This window comes from Maniola hyperantus, chromosome 3 (genome assembly GCF_902806685.2).
Source record: "Maniola hyperantus chromosome 3, iAphHyp1.2, whole genome shotgun sequence".
Classification (NCBI taxonomy): Eukaryota; Metazoa; Arthropoda; class Insecta; order Lepidoptera; family Nymphalidae; genus Maniola; species Maniola hyperantus.
This window is the reverse complement of record NC_048538.1, coordinates 7,011,932-7,032,492: the sequence shown is the minus strand read 5'-3', so window position 1 is coordinate 7,032,492 and position 20,561 is coordinate 7,011,932. Positions and strand designations below refer to the sequence as shown.

Sequence of the window (20,561 nt, the reverse complement as noted above, 5' to 3'; positions counted from 1 at the left end):
TAACTGCAACCTTTCTATGGAAAGGAAAGCCTATAGGTTCTTTAAAATAGTCAGTTTCAAATTCATATGAAATACTACCTATACTATGAATTCCAGTGTTAGGTTATTTGTCATTTTTTTTCATATCTGATCAATCTATTGAAAATATGGATAGATGCCTGCTTGACTTTGATAAAATTAATGATGTAAAATATTCAAATTCATACTATATCCTAATATGATTTTGAATATTTTGACTTTTTTGGATTCCACTGGCGCTAACAAATAAACTTTCCCGCAGCTACTAGGTCTCCGGAATCGCCTGATCATGAGGCTGGATGTGCCAGTGCACGACTCAGAGAAGGCCGGGCTCGGCATCAGCGTGAAGGGCAAGGTGACCGTGGGGCCCGATCCGCACGACCTGGGCATCTTTATCAAGTCAGTGCTCCACGGAGGTGCCGCGTCCAGAGATGGCAGGTAAGGAAGCATTGCCTGTTCTATCATGAGGCTAGACGTGCTAGTGCATGACTCTGAGAATGCCGGAGTTTCAAATAGGAAGCCCCTTAGCATCTCAGCACTTAGGAGTTTGGTCATTTCAGACTTGAGAACACTAGTGTACTAGAAAATACACTGCTTGTTTATCTTCTACAGAATATCCTTTAAAGGGAATCGAACATATTTTCAGTTAGGTGGCCCGAAGAGGCACTGAATGGGGAGTTGTGAAGAAATCGTAGACAGGCCTTTTCCCAGTCGTAGGACAGTAGTTCTAGGCTAATTTTAGATTAGAAGTTTTTAACCCTAAACATACAACTAGAAAATAACTTAGTTACGTGTCCTACAGGTTACATACAAACGACCAGCTGCTGAGTGTGAACGGCGTGTCGCTAGTGGGCCAGTCCAACGCCGAGGCTATGGAGACGTTACGGCGAGCTTTATTGCACTCACGGCCTAATGTGCATGGCAGTATATCCTTAACAATCGCTAGGAGGACTGGTAAGAAGGATTTAAAAATCAAAATAATTTTTTTTTGAAAATTAAAATATATTTTATTCAATTAAACTTTCACAAATAATTCCAAATGTATCTACTACACTGGTTCGGAATGCCTTTCCTACCGAGAAGAACCAGCAAGAAACTCGGTGGCTGCTCTTTTCAAAGATTTGATATACAATATTATGCCATCTATAAAAGTAAATGAAATCTTGCGCATTGCTGGAAAAAAATATAAGAAGTAAATCTGCAACTAAAAGCTGCTATCTTAGCTAAACGCAAGATGGAATTAGTAACATGTATTATAGTCTTATCTCCAAAATCAAATTGGTTGACGAAGCACATTTCTGTTACTGCTCTCAGCGAATAGACACCTTTATGCAATGGTGAAATTTGTCTTATACTTAAGTGTGAAATAAATGATTGCCACAGACAACCAGAAGATTAACAAAATCCTCAATTTACAGACAGCATGGACAGCTTAGCAAGGTGGAAAGATGACACCCCACCAAACGGGAATGACACAACTAACTCAAATGAAAACAGCAACTCACAGAACTACAACACAGTCATCTACAACACAACACAAGACAAAGAAAACAAACCACTCGATAATTACAACCAGAAGGTTGAGGTCAACCAAAAAGATGGTTTTGAAAACCACGACACCAGAAGTACGAAGAAACATGCATCAATAGTCACGATAAACAATAACAACAGTTGGGTCTGCAACCAATCGGATGACAGTAAAGGGTATTTAGAAAGAGACAAAGATACGATGCCCCATGATAGTAAAAGGGACAGCTTCGAATGGAGTCGACTCGACGGGTGGAATCCAGTGATCGATCGGTTGACTGGTCTTCGAAATGAAAGTTATTATATGGCAACACAGTTGGACGCTCCTTTGGTGAATGGACACCATTACAGACAGAACTTGGGGCACGTGCATATGGCTCGCTCACCTCCCGCTCATCATAATGTTATTATTGAAGAGGATTATGGGACCAGGTAAGCAATTTTATTTTCCCTGCTTAGGACGATTACTTGAATCAAAAGTAAATTAAATTAAAAATAAATAAATACTGTTGAGTGTTATAGCGGAGCTGCTATTTAAAAATTTCGGAAAGTATTAAGTATCTGTAATTTATATCAACGAATTTTTTTGGTAAACTACGCTTTCTATGAAGGTTCTCAGTCCAGTAGGTTTTGGCCGTGTTTAGTTTATTGGCAAATGGCAGTATTATACATTGATTGCCTCTAAAAATTCTGCCATTAAACTTTCAGTTTAGTCAGGAGTTTGTTTGACCTTATTCCATTCTCCATTTTCTACAAACACATGCAAATTGTGGAACTCACTCCATGGCAGTGTTTCCACTGTGTTTTCAAGGGGCAGATCAGTAAACTCCTGAGAGGCCGAAAACGTATTGGCGGTTTCTTTGGTGCTGTAAAACGTTCATGGGCGATAACCACTTAACACTAGGTTTCCATCCTGCTCCTTTGCTCGCTATTTATATTTTAAACAAAAGACGCCTTGTCATCACTGCCCATATTATAAATGCGAGTGTGTTTGTTTGTTGGTTTGTTCTTCAATCACGTCGCAACGGAGCAACGGATCGACGTGATTTTTTGAATGGGCGTAGTTTAAGACCTGAAGATTGACATAGGCTATTTTTTATCCCGAAAAATCAAAGAGTTCCCACGGGATTTTTAAAACCTAGTCGCGGGCATCAGCTAGTTAATAATAAATTGATAAAGTGGGCTTTCGAGTCAAGCGTCTATGACACCGTGATGACACCACAGACGTTTACTCGGAAGTCCATTTTTAAATGCTATGTTGTTGTATTAGGGGTAGCACAGCAGGCGAGTCGGGCAGTGAGAGTGGAGGGGCCGGGGGCGCGTTCAGCCGCGACGCGGTGGGGCGCCGCTCCATGTCGGAGAAGCGCCACGCGGCGCTCGACGCGCGCGCCACCGGCACCTACCGCAAGATCAAGGAGACCAAAGCTATCAACGGTAACACAATATGACACATTGATACATTTTTTTTGGTAACATTTTTGAATGTATAACTCCCGCAAAGTGCTAATGCGCGTGGCCGCCATTTTAGACTGAAGTTTCGAGCTGATGGTATATTTTTATTTCGGCTGACGTCATTTCAATGTTAATGAGACATGGTTCCAGCGTAATAGCAATTAGCGGGAATTATAACTCTATTTGGAGGCTTTCAATTTTCCTATTTTTTCCTGTGGAGATTTCCCTTTAAGGGTTCCGTAGTAAACAAGGGGATACCTTTTAGTTTCGCCATGTCCGTCTGTCTGTCCGTCCTATCCTATTAGTACTATAAAGCGGTAATGTAGCATGGGTAGTTATACAAATTAATCACTCGCACAAAGTGGTAAAATTACTTAAATTCTTGAAAAAAAAAAGTTTTTTTTACATTATCACCTCTCACAAAAAGTTGGCTAGATTTTTTTATTTTATGACATAGGGGATGTTTTAGATTACATATTTAGGAAATTACCTAGTAGGAGGAATCGATGTATTATTATTTATTTTCTATTTTTCACATGAGCCCTATCAGTATTTTGTAAGTCTCCCAGGATCTTCAAATTTACATCCGTATCCGCTCGTTATCGGTTAGCATATTATTGTCTTGCAACGTTTCGGAACTGTTGTAGGAACTTCGCAACTGACCATCTAAAATTTTACCGATTTGTCTGATATGAGTTCCATAACTATACTGAAAGTCCGTATTATAAAGAACAATATGTTTTGTAGCTATGCAAGTTGGACCTGCGCTGGGGATGCGGAAATCTTCAAGCTTAGAATCTCTTCAAACTGCGATCCAGGAAACTCAGAGGAAACCGATTCGTAACGAGCCGATCTACGCAAGAGCACACCCACGTAAGTGACCATAATGCTTACAGAAAATTTATATATTGCAGGGACTTGCTCAACTTCTAGGCCGCAGACTATTTTTTGGAGCGTTCGCGTGGATGTTAAGTTTGTAGGAACCATCATCTAAGCTTCCTTTTATAATGTTCTCTAGGCAAAATGATAACACTACATTTACACTTTTCAATTTAATTTGATTTAGAGATTGTGTACGACAAATTAGTATCCTTTATCCGAAAATTATTAAAATATAATATTATGGTCCTTCGAACAGGATTTGTAGACTTTCAAACTTTTATACAATGAAAATAAGATGTTCATAATGTCTTTTTCTTACTCAGCATTGAAGCATTGGCTGACGGACGACAACGCAGCGCCCGACACTATTGTTCGAGGGTCCCCACAGCAGTCTTCGCTCTCTCACAAGAAACCTTCGCTTCTCAAATCTCTATCTACTATGTTCAGGTTCGTTGCACTAATATTGCACTAATTCGACGTATTTATTGAAAAACTTTCTAACTCACAAATTAATAAAATAATATTATCTGAGATACCTAGAAAAAACTGATTACCGCTGGGTTCATTACGGTAAAATTCTGGAACTGGTCTGGAAGATTAAAAACGTGATAAGAGTCTGAGAGTGAGAGAACCGCATCGCGTCACGATTGAAAAATGTCTATCTTGCAACAAAAACTCGGACTACGAATAGTAGGCGACAGGTCGAGATGGCAATCGGGGTATGAGGCGGGGGACGCCCCGCACACCCGCACGTCAGTCGTCACCTGCACTCGCCCGCACCGGGTTAGAACGGAGCTGTGTGGGGGAGTGCGGGTCGTTTCCTCCCCGATTGCCATCTCGAACTATCGCGTACTATAAAGGTAAGGTAAATATCTACGTAAGAAATACAGTAAAGATAATAATTTATGCCTACCTATCAAATAATGTGATTATTTTGTCTGTCCAGAATCGGCAAGCCCAGTAAAAAGACTGAATCAGAGGTATACGGGCGCACGCAGCCGGGCAGGTCTTCCGAAAAATCTATTTCTAGAGATGTGTTGGAGAGACATAACAGGATCGACGAGCGGATAGAAGAGGCAGAACCAGCGCTGCCTGCCAGGTAAACCATCATTATCATCATCATCACCCATCGCCGGCTCACTAGAGAGCTTATGCCTCTGCCGCCACTGACCTGACGATTTTAAATTAAAAAAAAAAGTAGAAAGTTGTCCTTAATCCTGAGATCATCAGTCACATCATCGTGGATCACAGGCACATTCCAATCACTACCCATATTATAAATACCAAAGTGTGTTTGTTTGTTGGTTTGTCCTTAAATCACGTCGCAACGGAGCAACGTATTGACGTGATTTTTGCTTGGGTATAGTTAATAAAGGCCTGGAGAGTGACATAGGCTACTTTTTATCACAGAAAATCAAAGAGTTCCCACGGATTTTGAACCTAGATCCACACTTATGAAGTCGCGGGCATCAGCTAGTTGTCTATAAACATGGAAACTTCAGTAGCAGGTATTTTAACTTTTTGTGGAATGCATGAGTCCTATGAGTCATGAGGTATAATGGCAAATGGCAAATTAATAGAAAATCCCGATAGTATGTATCTGTTTCTGTTATGTGTAGGGAGGAGAGTCGGTCACACAGACAAGGCAGTTCGGAGCGGACCGCGCGGTCAGAGCGACGCAGTGGACCGCGTTCGCATGCACGAACCGCGCCCGCACCGCAGGTGAATAATTAGACTAAGGCCACACGATGCGTTGCCGGTGCGTTGCGGTGCCGCACCGCTGTGGGTATTGGAGTCCATGTGGGAACACGGACACGTTGCCGCTCCGGCAGAGAGTATGGCGTTGCAACGCACCACCCCTCCCCGCCTCGTCTCCTGGTTTCAAAGCGTGCGGTGCGGCGCTGCGTCACACGAAGTCGTGACGCATCGCGTGGCATGGTACAGCGATTTCTATGTAGGATGATGCAGCGGCTCCGCTTAGGCGCAGCACCGCCAATGCAACGCATCGTGTGGCTTCACTCACTATCCCTACTTCACACTAGTATTATAAAGGCAGAAGTTTGTGTGTGTGTGTGTGTGTGTGTGTGTGTGTGTGGGTGTGTGTGTGTGTTTTTTTTTTTTTTTGTTACTCCTTCACGCAAAAACTACTGGACGGATTTGGCTGAAATTTGGAATGGAGATAGATTATACCCTGGATTAACATATAGGCTACTTTTTATCCCGGAAAATCAAAGAGTTCCCGCGGGATTTTGAAAAACGTAAATCCACGCGGACGAAGTCGCGGGCATCAGCTAGTACATACATATATTTAACCGGCCCCAAATAAAACTGATCAAGTGTGTGTGTATGAAAAAACACGCATAATATTGAGTTGGTAGCCATGCTAGTTGGCAAAGAAAAATATTTGGCGGTCATTATCTTTTCAAAAACTTTATTTTTTATGTAACGAGGTAAACCAGATTTTTTACTTAAAGAAAATTGTGTTTATAGGCTATGGACAGCGCTTGGGGACCGACGGGGCACTATGTTAATTATGAGGAGATCCAACAAAATCTGAAGTGAGTGTATACTAAGTACTTAAGTATTAGGTACCTATATTAAATTATGTATAGCAAAGCATCAACTAAATATCATCTTCAGTTCGATTTCCACCAAAACCAAGAGTAGAGAAGAGTAGGTGTTTTGTAAATAACCAATTATTAGATATCGTTATTTCCACATCTCTCCGGATAGTTTCAACGGACATCATTCAAGCGGAGAGAAGAGGAGGTGTTGTATTTTTCTAAAATCATGTTGAGCGGTGTGCGGCGAGCAGGCGGGCGGCGCATAATATTACTTATCCGCCATGAATTCTCGGATTGTCAGCCACAAAATGGTATGGTATCACATATACAGGTACCTAAGTACGCTAGTTAAAGTGTGCCATACAAAAGTACAGTTATTTTTCGTGTCGATTCAAAGCGCCCCACCACAGGAATTAAAATTGACACTTTGTGTCAAATGGACTAACTCAGGCTTACAGATCGGACGCGTTATTTATTCCGTTCTGTTAGAATGTTAGTGCGATTGTCGAACAATCCGGATAAAATAGGATCTGTATGGTATTCTGCAGTGTATTAGATTGGTCGGGCTATATCGGAAACGAACAAACTATAATCTGTCAAGAAGTGTAGAAGAGATCGGATGTTCGATCAATCTAACTAGAACGGAATAGACGTTGTATACGGGTACCTATATTCCTCGAAAGGTTGAGATGGCAATCGGAGTATGAGGCGGAGGGACGCCCCGCACATCATCCGCGCTCGCCCGCACCAAGTTAGCGAGGTGGCTGTGCGGATGTACGGGGCGTTTCCTCCCTGTTTGCCATCACCTTCACCTACTGTACAAACATGGGCTCAATCGACGACGCTAGATTTTTTTTTTTATTTTTTATTTATTTATTTATTTCAAAAATGTTGTACAAGACAAAGACTCCTTAAAACTAGTACAAGGTAGAAAAAAGGTAGAAACAATAAAAATATGAGAACCTGAAGGAGTGCTTTGGCGTCCGTGCTAGGTAAACCTGTGTTACGGGCGCCGCAGCCTTCCCTTGGATCCATCAATTAATATGGAGTACAAATTTAAATTTAAATTAGGCTATTTTTAACCGACTTCAAAAAAAGGAGGAGGTTCTCAATTCGTCGGAATCTTTTTTTTTTTTAGACTTTCTCATTCCACGCGGAATCCACTTTTCTTTGAATGTACCGTTATCAATTGCAGTAACGTTAAGAAACAGGGACAGTTTAAGTTTATAATCAGTAGTTTTACGTACAGTGCCCGACGGGAGAAGCTGAGCGAGGTGCAGATCGGGCAAGTGAGGCGCGGCGTGCATCGCGAGCCGCTACACAGCGACGACAGGTGACTTGCTATACTCTGCTACTTAATTAAATATTAATCCATACTTAATACTATAAATGCGAAAGTGTGTCTGTCTGTCTGTCTGTCCGTCTGTCTGTCTGTCTGCTAGCCTTTCACGGCCCATCCGCTCAACCGATTTTAACAAAATTTGATATAGCGATAGCTAGCAGCCCGGGGAAGGACATAAGCTACTTTTTATCCCGGAAAGTCAAAGAGTTCCCACTGGATTTTTAAAAACCTAAACCCACGCAGACAAAGTCGCGGGCATCATCTAGTTAGACTATATATCAGTATCTATGTATTTTTTTACTACCTGTGCCCGCAGTCCGTGACTTTGTCCGCGTGAACTTTGGTTTTAAATATCCCGTGGGAACTCTTTGATTTTCCGGTATAAAACGTAAGAAGCTTATGTCACTTTCTAGGTCTTTAACTATGTCACTCACTATATCACTAATCACGTCCATCTGTTGCTTCGTGCGTTCTGACGTGATTTAAGGACAAACAAATAAACCTATAAACAAACAAACTTTAGCATTTATAATTATAAAATAAACTCTGAGCTAAAGAGTGATGTTAGTTATTTTTTTATACCGAGAATACAAAGGGCTCGTACAGTTTTTTTCAATTACTGAGAAATAAAACAAAACAACAAGTTAAATATTTATAGTAATTACACTAGTTAAGTAAACATACTGACGTCAGATGTAATAGTAATTTATTGATTGATTTTTTGTTTATTTTGTTTTTAGTGCTATAGCATGATTATAATATTTATTGCTTCGAATATTATAAAGCACAAAAAATGTGCAAAAAATAAAACGTACCTACCTATGTAAATAATGTAGTGTTACTTAGGTTATACTTAATAATGTTTCCGTGTGGCACTTACGTTGTAGAACTGCTTCGTCATTATGTACAACTCTAGATTGGGAAATCTTTAATAGACATAAATAGTTATATACGTATAGTGCGCGACAGGTATAGTGTGCGACAGGTCGAGATGGCAAAATTTCGTGATTCTAGGTCAACGGGAAATACTCTATAGTCTATAGGTTTTCGTGACAGACAGACAGAAATACAGACAACGAAGTGATCCTATGAGGGCTTCTTTTTCCTTTTGAGGTACGCGGAACCCTAAACATCTTCTTGGGCTCTAACGAGTCACGTGACAAACTTGCGCAATTCCTGCAGTACTTCTCGGGCCTTGCTGTGGATTCATGTGGAGCCCTAAAATCAAGCTATTGCGTAGCTTCGTCACTATTGTCCGATCATCGTAACTTGACGCGTGCGGCGTGAGTACTATTATGTTGGCACCATTGCAAATCATACAGTAATAAACCCTAAGTCCTGAGGAATAAAGAAACAAAGCAATGGTGCCAACATATTACTCCACGCTTCAAGTTACGATGAACGGACTATAATAATAAAAAACTGCACACTGCCATCCTATAATTAAAACGCCGTTATCTGCAAAAGTTATCGCCAAGAAACGTGGGAATTTTCAAAACTAATGTTTCTAAAAAATAATGTCAGGACCAAAGTTTCTGGTTAGGTTTTAGTTTGGTCCTAACGTAGCAAACTTTTTCAGAAACTATTTTTGCAGTTAACGGCTGAACAATCCATAATATTTTTTTTCTTTTTCCTGCTTCTGGTCTTGTGGTGGTAAGATGCACGTGCTTTGTAATGTTGTGATTATCTGTAGCATACTAAATTGCATGTTTTGTCGCGTCAGTAAATTACATGACGCATATGTAATTTATCGATTCGATTATAGCGCATTTTAATATTTCGGCATGCGCACACCTCGAATTTGGACGTACTCGGATGAAAGCTTGGACATATTCTACCTACTACTTGTTTGCCTCGCCAGTAGTGTGTTTTAGGCCTTTACAGATTTTTGACAAGTTACAAGTTTACTAATAACCGGTAGGGTGATTTCGTAAAACCTGCATCAATCATTACAATTTCAATTGTTGTGAATGGCTGAATTTGTGCTATTCTTGTTGCAACAATGCATTGTAGTCAATAGTGAGCGATCGTCAACCAATCAGAGATGATTGTGATCGTGACATTGTAGCTGTCATTCTACCGCAATCGAGCAGCACTGAATAAATCGGTAACATATGTACATATCTATGACGAAAATTACGTCCAGATTCGACGTGTTTGCGTGGGTCTTTAGCTTTACTACATAAAGTTGTGATCATTGCTCTGTATTGTATTCTATCGTAGTACATAATTGCTAGTTGATTTCCATAATCTAGATCTTAAAACGTGACAGTCGTGTAAATACGTTAGGGGATTCCCGGTAGGTAAGGATAAAAGGTTTTTTCTCGTAATTAGAGTATCCGAGTATGACGAATACATACTACAATCATCATCATCTCAACCCATTGCCGGCCCTCTATCTGCGCATGAGTTTCCGTTCAAAATGTGAAGGCCATATTTGACCACGCTGGCCATGTGCGGATGGGCAGACTTCACACACGTTTGAAAACATAATAACTGTAGAACTCTTAGCCATCTCTCATATAACTCAAAAAAGTTAGAAATACGTGCCCAGAATGGAATCCGAACCCCCCGAATAGAAGGCCGCGTCCTAACCACTAGGCTACAAAATCCTAAATATTCTAATTCGATGGTGTATCGATTTTTTTGTCGATTCGATTTTTAATTATTATTATTAATTATTATTATTAATACATGCAACGGAATTTACAGTACGCGGCAGAAAGTAATGTACTCGGCCTTTAGAATGACATTTCGGCTTTGTATGTAGAACGTTGTCTCTGTCACTCATACCTATAATGTGATGTTTTGTCGGTATCAATGACGGACAACGCTCTACAAATCTGCTATCTCCTTCTAAATGTCGATGTACATTACTTTCTGCCGCGTAATGTATGTAGGTACCTACATTTAATGTACCTACTTATATGACATCTCTTTCAATAGAATTCGTAGTTAAAAACTAAGCTTGGATGACGTGGGTCCTTTGTAATTTTACTCAGTACCTAGCTTAATTGCTAGCTTAGCGGAAATGTCGTATTTTCCTCGTCTCAGAATACAGATTATGTATAAGGTCCTAGGTCATATACGCGGGCTGATTTATGGCGTCATTTATTGCGCTACGTTTGTTCATAATAACTAGACGTAACTTTATTTATATACCTAGCCCGGCATGCGTTGCAGTGCTTATTTTTACCCGACTACGGCTATGCCAAAAGGAAGGGTTATGATTTTGGCAGTCTATGTATGTATGTATGTAGGTTTGTATTCATGTGTGTTCAACTGTAGCGGCTTAACTACTGGGCCGATTTTGATAAATGAGGTGTCAATTAATTTATTGTTATGGTCCGGGTGACATAAGCTACATTTTAAATGAATAAAATCAATATGGCGGATGTTGCATCCAAAAAACTGGGGGTCTCAAAAAATTTTTTTGCTATCGTATCGTAGGGTGTCAAATGAAAGAGGAGAAAATTTTGAGTTAATTAATTTATAAATATAAATACTACAACATAAAATTTTTAGTGATAAGTTTTTTTACATGTAATTATATATTTACATATGCTTTTCTTTTACTTGTGATGAAATATGAAAATAAATTTCCTACAACATTAAAATATACCGAGCGACTGAAAAGCAGTTGTATTCTAATATTTCAGCGGTTATTAAGACGATCGCAGTCGGGTCTTAGTTCACAACTTCACGACACATAACAGACAAACCTAGCTAGTAGGTACCCGGCACAAAATTTCTCATCAAACTTTAGAAAGAGATTTCAGCTTTGTAGACCGTCCGCGTCGTCTCTGTCACTCATACCTATGTGTCGTTTGGTCGTTCTCAACGACAGAGACATCGCTCTACTAAACCGTTATCTCTTTCTAAAGTTAGATTGCAATATTTTCTGCGGCGAACTGTAGGTACGTCTGTTTTTAACAAATGCGTTGAAACGTGGATTGTTGCGTGACGACGCGGACGCGGACCGACTACCTACCTAGTTGATTCATTGCTTATCAAGTAGATGTGACATGGGCAAACAATAAAAGTAGATAGTAATTAATGAAACATAACAATATAAAATATAATTAAGGTTTTTTTTATTCATTATAGGTATACGCTTGACCACAATCACACCTGATGGGAAGTGATGATGTGGCCTAAAATGGGACGCATTTACCTAGAAGATGCCTATTCACTCTTGTTTTAAAGATACCCGGGTTGTAATCAGTAGATTTTATTGATACGATTAATGAATGTCATTACAAAACCTGTTTCAATTGTAAAAGATTGGAACTTGTTCTAAATTGTAGACAATTAAACATGTACCTATCTATACTCTATATCTATACTATTATATAAAGAGGTAATGTCGTTAAGTTTGTTTGTAGGGGGTAATCTTTGGAACTACTGAACCGATTTTAAAAATTCTTTCACCAGTAGAAAGCTACATTATTCCTGAGTGACATAGGCTATACGGGATCTTTAAAAACCTAAATCTACGCGGGCGAAGCCGCGGGGATCAGCTAGTTCTATGATAAAGAACCACTGCCGTTATCCAACTTTCATACAAGAACCATTTTTAAGTGATCAATATTAAATAGTAGGTAAGATAGTATTACACGCTCTGTAAAAATTTCAGCTTTTAGACATTACGGTAACTATACTTAGGCCATTATGAACGTGCGAACTGGGTCATAAATCATTATGATCATAGGGCTGTGAGGATACCGGAGCTGAAGTCGTTATCGATAAATGGATGCCGTTCGGAGCAGATAGCTGGTAGCTAATTTTGTATTGTTTCCCCTCGCTCTTTGTAACTTTTTATTGACTATTGGCTAATCATTTTATTTTACTGTTACAAACAACACCAGAGATTCACGTTCCAGTTCCATAAGGCCAATAATTTGAAGGCCTGTAAGTGTGAGCGAGAGTTCTTCTAAAAAAAATATGATTTATGACCAATTTCGCACGTTCGTAATGGCCCAACTCAAGGGTAGGTACAACCTCAAATGTGAAGCAAGTCAAACACAGCAAGTCGCTCAAAAGCGTCGTAAGGCATCGAAACAATCGCTAGGACGGGCGATTTAACTACAGCGATCAGAAGCATAAAGTCGTCAAAACGCGATGCAGCTTCGATGCAGCTGTAAAATTGCTGCTGATGCTAAAAGTATCGTGTGGACTAGGGGTCCTAAAGTAACAGTTATTTTATATGACTCTTTTTTTTGTAGCGTTTACGTGTAGGTATTATAACCTAACAAAAATATTTTAATTTTTAGAAACAGAATAACGTTATAAGTTATAACGCTACAAAAAAAATGGAATTTGTATAAGTAATAATTGAATGCGGTGCGCCGTTCTACGCGCCAGTGCATATTTAGTCAGCCCAAGGTTTTACTTAGAGAATTGTATAATAGGACATACTTTATTCAGTATTCTGTAGCAACACAACATTACACACTCAGATTATTAATAAAAAGTTCCAGAGCGGACCGGAAATTTCGAAATGGTTACATTTTATAATAATTATGAAACATGTCACACAACGGGTATAATCTCCGGTTGACTATTATTAAAAGGCACTCCCCGCTCCTCTGTGTCAAATGATTTAGTACCGTAAGCTTTATTTTATAAAATAACTAGCTTATGCCCGTGACTTCGTCCGCGTGGACTACACAAATTTCAAACCCCTGTTTTACGCCTTTGGGGATAAAATTTAAAAAATCCTTTCTTGGCGGATGTCTACGTCATAATAGCTATCTGCATACCATATTCCAGTCAGATCAGTCCAGTAGTTTGGCTGTGCGTCGATAGATCAGTCAGCTTTTCCTTTTATATAGAAGAAAGTTGTACTAATGTAGTCGTTTTTTTACAGTCGTCGAGGGGGCGCGGCTGGCTACCATTCCCAGCGCTCATGCAAGGAGAGCGGCATCCGTCCCCAGTCTAACTACTACGAGTACGAAAGCGCACCGCCCCGCAGGCCTGGCAAGTTGTCACACTACCACTGAAGGCTGGCAACCCGTAATCGCCTTCGATATTATCCCACACACAGATGAGCTCGAGCGTTTCAACGGTGATTCCAATTGTTTTATTATTGGAATTGTCCTATGAGAGCGGAATCTGTCCCCAGTCTACCTACTAAGTACATGTAGAGAGCTGGCAAGCTATCACACTACCACTAAAGGCTGGCAACCGGTACTCGCTATCGATACTATACCCCTCCGTGCAGATCTGTTCTAGGATTGCAACTGTGAATATTATAATTGTATGATTTTTTTTTACGTTGGTGAAATCGGCACTAAATGTAATCAAAACCTATAAAATATTATATGCGGTTAAGCGGTATTTTGCTTTCAGTTGACATTCGTAATAGAGTTATTTATAAGTCTGTGATTCATCTGCCTTTGATAACTTATTAACCGTCCTGTCATACAATAATTGCGAAGCTAAATAAATTATTCACGTAATGAACTAGTATTTCCATAAAATGTTGAGGTGATTTTAAAGAGGTAGAGATTTACTGTTTTTCTACGTAATATATTATGTTATATTTATGAAAATTAACATAATTATGTAATGTGTATGTTGGTGAAGCTTTTCCTATTTAAAGTCTACGTCCATGTGAGGGAGATTTCTGTATTAGACATACATACCTGTTCATAAAAACACTGTCAAATTAAGACTGTAAACCATAAGTAAATCTTAGCGTTTAAACTACCGTGAGTGATTTCCATTCTAAATAATATCTGTCCCGGCTTTACTCGGTATGCCGGCGGTGGTTGGCTCGGGTATGGGTTCGAAACTAGTCGGGCTAACGTCGACTACACACGTGAGTAAAGCCGGGACAGATATTATTTAGAATGGCATAAGTAAATCTTACGTCTCTTGTCATATTATATTATAAAAATAATTTATTGTAATGAATTTATAATCTTTACGGATTTCTATAAATGATGATGTAGGTATATACCTATGTACCAGTGATGTTGGGCTATGAATGCATAAACTAAATATATCTTTTATTTAATGTTTGTATTGTATATTTATTCTCATGTGGTGCCATTGCTGCGTCCTTGGTATAATTAGTGTTTTGAGTGTTTAATATTATAAAGAGGAAATATTTGTTTGTTTGTAATCGATAAACTCTGAAACTACTGAACTACTTTTTCCAGAATCAGTTAACATAGGCGGTATATTATCGAAATACTCGAAAAAATCCGAGTAGATCAGTTTGTACATCATTATTATCTTCATTGGGGGTAGTAACAAAAAGTAAAATCTTTACTTGTTCACTGCGAATGAAAATTTAATCTTTTAAATATGGCCCGAACATACATCCCAAATGTTGGTGTAGAATCAAGACTCAATTTCATAATAATAATTATATAATAATAATAATAAATAATAAATAATTTATTGTTTCACAAAAATTACAACCAAAATTAGGTTAAGCCACCGATGCTTAAAATAAGTTGTACACTCGTGTTATAGGCATCAGAGCTCTCCCCTTACAGACTAGAATATTTAACTTAATGTCAAAAATATTAAACATTTTTGACATTAGGTTACAATAATATGAAGTTTAATATATACCTACATATATACATACTATATGACCTCTCTGGGAAATAAACTAATATAGTACCTATAGTGTATGTCTGTTATATATGTGTGTGTATGTGTGTTATGAAAGAGGGAGATTCAAAACCATTATAAACTTGGTAATTAAAATAATAAGCTTGTTATGTTTAAAAATCGTAAATATCAAAACAAAAATAATAATTAATGTAGGTTATCTGAGCGAATTTTTGATTTAATAACTTTCCTCCGACATATTATAGTAAACTATAAACACAAACGAATTGATAGGAATGTTGATAATGTATGGGGAAAGTGTTGAAGAAGTTACAAGATAAAATACCTATTGCTATTTAAAAACTATTGCTAACATATAGGTGCACAAACGGAAAATTAGGTACCTACCCTAGGTGTTTTTTAGGGTTACGTACTTCAAAAGGAAAAACGGAACCCTTATAGGATCACTTTGTTGTCTGTCTGTCTGTCTGTCAAGAAACCTACAGGGTACTTCCCGTTGACCTAGAATCATGAAATTTGGCAGGTAGGTAGATCTTATAGCTGACATTTGGGGAAAAATCTGAAAACCGTGAATATAGGGTTAGATCACACAAAAAAAATTAAATTGTGGTCATGAACTAATAATTAGTATTTTCAACTTTCAAAGTGAGTGACTATATCGAGTGAGGTATCATATAAAAGCTCTTTACATGTACATTTTAAAACAGATTTTTATTTATTTTTATGCATCATAGTTTTTGAATTATCGTGCAAAATTTCAAAATGATGACTCGCACTTGGCCGGTTTTTTACATTGTTATATTTAATGACCTAGAGAGTGATATATACCTATTACTTAAGTGTGTATCATATAAAAGGTCTTCACCTGTACATTCTAAAACAGATTTTTATTTATTTTTATGCATCATAGTTTTTGAATTATCGTGCAAAATGTCGAAAAAATACGACTGTAGTACGGAACCCTCATTGCGCGAGCCTGACTCGCACTTGGCCGGTTTTTTAAAACATAATAAGTACATAGGGAAGTAACAAATGGAAAACATTGATTTTTGCGTTTAAATAATATTATTCATCCTAATGATATTGTAATGCCAAAGCGCAGACACAAAAACACGCCACAACACAAAACACCTTTTGTGTTGATGCGGATTTCGGATTTTTTTACTTCAAAAATGCTTTTGTATTCGAACATCGATTGGAGTCTAGTTGATTATTTATTGAGATATGGTCTAAGAGCCAGCGCTTGCCAGACTTTCCTTATTTTATAAAAGCTGAAAGTTTCTATGCGTATTGTCCCAACACTGGAAGGAACGTTTGTTTGGGGCTTTGGGAGATAACCGGTAATAAATGTGTAAAAAATCTTACATCAAAGTATAAAGTGTTTTTTTTTCTTTGGGTGTAGTATTAGAAACCACGTCATGTATTGCCAGACACTTAGTATCCCCCACCAGACTACCCTAAAAGTTAATAATCTATTAAACTTTATACCTACTTTGACGTAAGATTTTTTACACCTTTTTTTACCTGTTATCTCCCAAAGCCACCATGATCCAAACAAACGTTCTTCCCAGTCTTGGGGACAACGCAGATAAACTTTCAGCTTTTATAAAATAAGGAAGGGCTGGCACGCGCTGGCTCTCTCTCTATTACGAGTCTAGATCCCAATGATAGTTCAAGGTCCCTGACCCTATTTGCTAATTGCTTCTCTCTCACACAGACATAAAACGAACAATAAGTACCCTTAGAACGAGTTTTTCACATCTCGCCAACACTGATGGACTTTCGAGTGTCATCTAGGTATAACGAGTAACGATAGATGAGAGTAAAGGTAGGTATGATTACGAACGACGCTGCACGCAGCAGCCCTGCCGCAACAGTGCTGTCACCAGCTGTCACAGTCCTGTCGCGGCACTACTGGTCCCCATACAATCTCTATAAGCTTATATGCCATTACATACAGCTGGTGACAGCACTGTTGCGGCAGCGCTGCTGCGTGCAGCGTGGTTCGGAATCATACCTTAACACAGAAAGTACGAATCTAAAGAAGCGCGCACATTGGCGGTCGTCTTTCCGTTGTTTATTCCTCGGCAGAATATCCATTATGTTTTAAAAGTGCTAAGTGCACATTTTGCTATGTAAAATTTTAGGATTGTCGCTTCGATTCTCTTTGTCTCGACCATGTCCCTTAAAATCGTTCCAAAATAGAACGGGAAAATTTTATTAGGTTACTAGCTGATGCCCACTACTTCGTCCGCGTGGATTTACATTTTTCAAAATCACGCGGAACTCTTTGATTTTCCGGGATATAAAAGTATTCCAAAATAAGTTTCAGAAGTTTTTTTTGTTTTTCCAAAAATTTGGATGCACTTAATTTTATGACCTTCTATTTTTCTTCTACTACGTCCGCTGGTTTTTTGTACTTTACGAAAGTTTGTTTTAATATTTTTATTCTTGTGATAATATAATCGTGTCGACCCTTTATAAGTGATTTGTACATATTATAATCCTTATATGAGCAAACGAGCTCTTAAGGTAGGTATTCTACATACATTCCTACTTAAATTCAGTGTTTAAGTTTAAATCAAAGAAGCTTTAAAGTTTAGAATAGAATAAGCTAAGTTGTATCAATAGAAAATAATTGTTTACATAAACTGACTGACTTTAGATATTCGTGTATCAATCCTTACGTCAAATCGCTACCGAAATTAATAAAATCAATCCCCTAAACTGTAATCTTTTGATAAGTTACTTAATAACGTTGTTAATTTTCAAAAATTGTGTGGTCTTTTTGTAAATTAACAACGTCGCTTAGTAAGTTACCAACGGATTACTGATACCTAGTTTGATTCAATTATTAATTTCATCCGTAAGTCATTTTGTAAATGCTGTCATGTTTTGATAAGTTTCTTTAGGGGTTAGTGTAAAAAGGGCAGATATAAAAGATGTTGCTAAGCTGAACGAGATTCAACGAGTTCGTCTTCGTGCAAGTAGCCCGTTCTAATTAAAATTATTCCACTATCTTTCAATAAGATTTTCATTATAAATAATATCTATCCCGGCTGTACTCACGTGTCTAGTCGACGTTAGCCCGACCAGTTTCGAACCCATCCGGGGTCCTTTTCAAGGGAGTCCGTTCGCGCACGCGCCGCAGTTTTGACTGCGGGCCGCGCGTGCCGCTGCCCGTAGAGCTCGAGATTTTCATATGTTTTCTTTTAATTTATCTTATCATTGTGATATTAACTTTGTAATTATTTGAAATGTTAAATACAGGTTCATTATGGTTATATAGGATGAAACATTTGTTAGCTGTAATATAGATATAGATATAAAAATGCTATTAGTTTTTCGTGTATGTAAATAAAAATGTTTAATTATATTCCGAATAATGCTATGCTATTTGATTATGTATGAATGTTATTATGAGAACAAATGTTAATTAATAGTTTTGCAAATGTTTTGCATATTACCTATGTGCCTATACCTACCCTTGTACATAAGACATGTTTTTTAACATGTGAAGGTATATTTTTTATAATTTTTTAGAGATATTGTAAACAATGCTAACGGCCATCTGTACCTTAAATAAATAAGTATTATCTCTGTTTTGTTGTTTCGTTTCACTCCCATATACTAAGGTATTATTTTTTCAACTAATAAGAAAGTAACTTCCTACTTCTACATTATATTTCAAAACTTTGCTAGGTAAGTTCCTCAGTTTTTCAAGGAAAATATTAATTAAAATGCTAAAGAAATAATGCGTTCATCAACGAAAGCTGAGTCGTTCCTTCGTTCTTTCTTCGAGCTTTTTATAACGCGCGCTTCAAAAGCGTTCGAAACATACAAGCCCGATTCAAACGCTTCACTAACCGCCGAAGACAGTTCCGTTTAAAAACCGTTACAGATGGCTGGTTAGTGGTTACTACTTATTGGGTACGTAGTGTGGTCTCAGTATACATAATAGTACCTACTTACTCTGGTTAAGTAGTATTATTTTATTCCCTTACAACGCTCTTTTCAAGCTCGTGAAAAAAGCTCTAGTCTGAATGAGATCTTAACATCATCGCGAGGTTACGTCGCCAACCCGCAGTGGAAGCAGCGTCCTATCAATAAAACCATTTTGATAGTGGATAGGGCACATCTTGAGCACTATACGAGTAGGTACGTCATAATACTATTATTGAGTAATTGATTTACTAAGGCCCACATCGTACAATCGGTGACTGATTTTTAGTCGGGGAAAAATGAAACATACCTACCTTTAGATTGCAATATTGAAACGCAAACGTTCTACAAAAATTCGTTCAAAAACAGAATCGGTGCATTCCGGTGAAATATCGACCATTATCGAATATAGAAAAAGTTTGACGTGGGCAGATATTCAATGTACTTACTCTGTGGCAAACTCAAACTAGGCAACCCGCATAATAAAGCGGGGTCTGGAGTCAAAGAATAACATCCCGCCAAGAGAAGGGTTATTCCACAAATCCCCATCAGTGGGGATTTGTGAACTTTTCTTCCACAACTCCCCATTGACACTAGAGCTCTTGGAGATTTGTGAAAGAAAGATTTTCAAACCATCTAGGTATTTTGTGACATTGCTTCTTGCTAGTGGCGTGCACTGACTAATCTAAGCCGATTACTGAGGTCTAGTCTCGTAAGTCGCCAAGCACTTATCTTAACAATATGGTTGTTGAAAGGGCAAGGCCGGCGGTTCGCGTGTCTCGTACAATTTACCACAAATTGTTTGAGTCCTTTGTGCAGGCCTTCTGTCGGGAATTAATCGCATGCTATTGAGATGTAGTGACATAAAATGATTATCTAATTAATTAATTAGTAGATAAAAGGTAGTAAGTGATTAGGTACCTTTTAATCAATAGTACTTAACTACCTATTGCCCTAAAGTAGTTCGAAGAACCGATGGAAGTTGGGATCCCTGTCCAGGTTATGGAGTTGGTACCACTTGACTAAAAGTATCAATTTTTTAGGGTTCCATAGGTACCTCAAAAAGAAAAAAGGAATCTTTATAGAAAGACATCGTTGTCTGTCTGTCTGTATGTCATGTCTGTCATGACTACAAAGTAGAAAATATAAGTTTAGTACTCCGTAGTCAAGACCCATCAATTAAAACTACTTACTCAAACTACTGCTACAGCACGGTACTTCCCGTTGACCTCGGATCATGTTTA

The 20,561-nt window shown here is 38.2% G+C and overlaps 1 protein-coding gene across 9 annotated transcripts in view; it reads left to right on the top strand.

Moving 5' to 3' along the window:
* The window catches only part of baz (par-3 family cell polarity regulator), a 75,264-nt gene extending 56,287 nt beyond the window's left edge, over nucleotides 1–18,977 (top strand). For 6 of the 9 annotated variants that reach the window (XM_034984856.2, XM_069509590.1, XM_069509589.1 and 3 more), the window contains 11 exons: nucleotides 281–456; nucleotides 821–972; nucleotides 1,437–1,977; nucleotides 2,816–2,979; nucleotides 3,745–3,870; nucleotides 4,203–4,326; nucleotides 4,826–4,978; nucleotides 5,499–5,601; nucleotides 6,370–6,437; nucleotides 7,681–7,776; nucleotides 13,655–18,977. In XM_034984856.2, coding sequence (XP_034840747.1) covers nucleotides 281–456; nucleotides 821–972; nucleotides 1,437–1,977; nucleotides 2,816–2,979; nucleotides 3,745–3,870; nucleotides 4,203–4,326; nucleotides 4,826–4,978; nucleotides 5,499–5,601; nucleotides 6,370–6,437; nucleotides 7,681–7,776; nucleotides 13,655–13,787 — 1,836 coding nt within the window. In that variant the 3' untranslated portion in view covers nucleotides 13,788–18,977. The remainder of the gene's footprint in view (nucleotides 1–280; nucleotides 457–820; nucleotides 973–1,436; nucleotides 1,978–2,815; nucleotides 2,980–3,744; nucleotides 3,871–4,202; nucleotides 4,327–4,825; nucleotides 4,979–5,498; nucleotides 5,602–6,369; nucleotides 6,438–7,680; nucleotides 7,777–13,654) is intronic. The other 3 variants (XM_034984857.2, XM_034984860.2, XM_069509594.1) reach the window with 1 other exon arrangement.
* The last annotated feature ends 1,584 nt before the right edge of the window (nucleotides 18,978–20,561 follow it).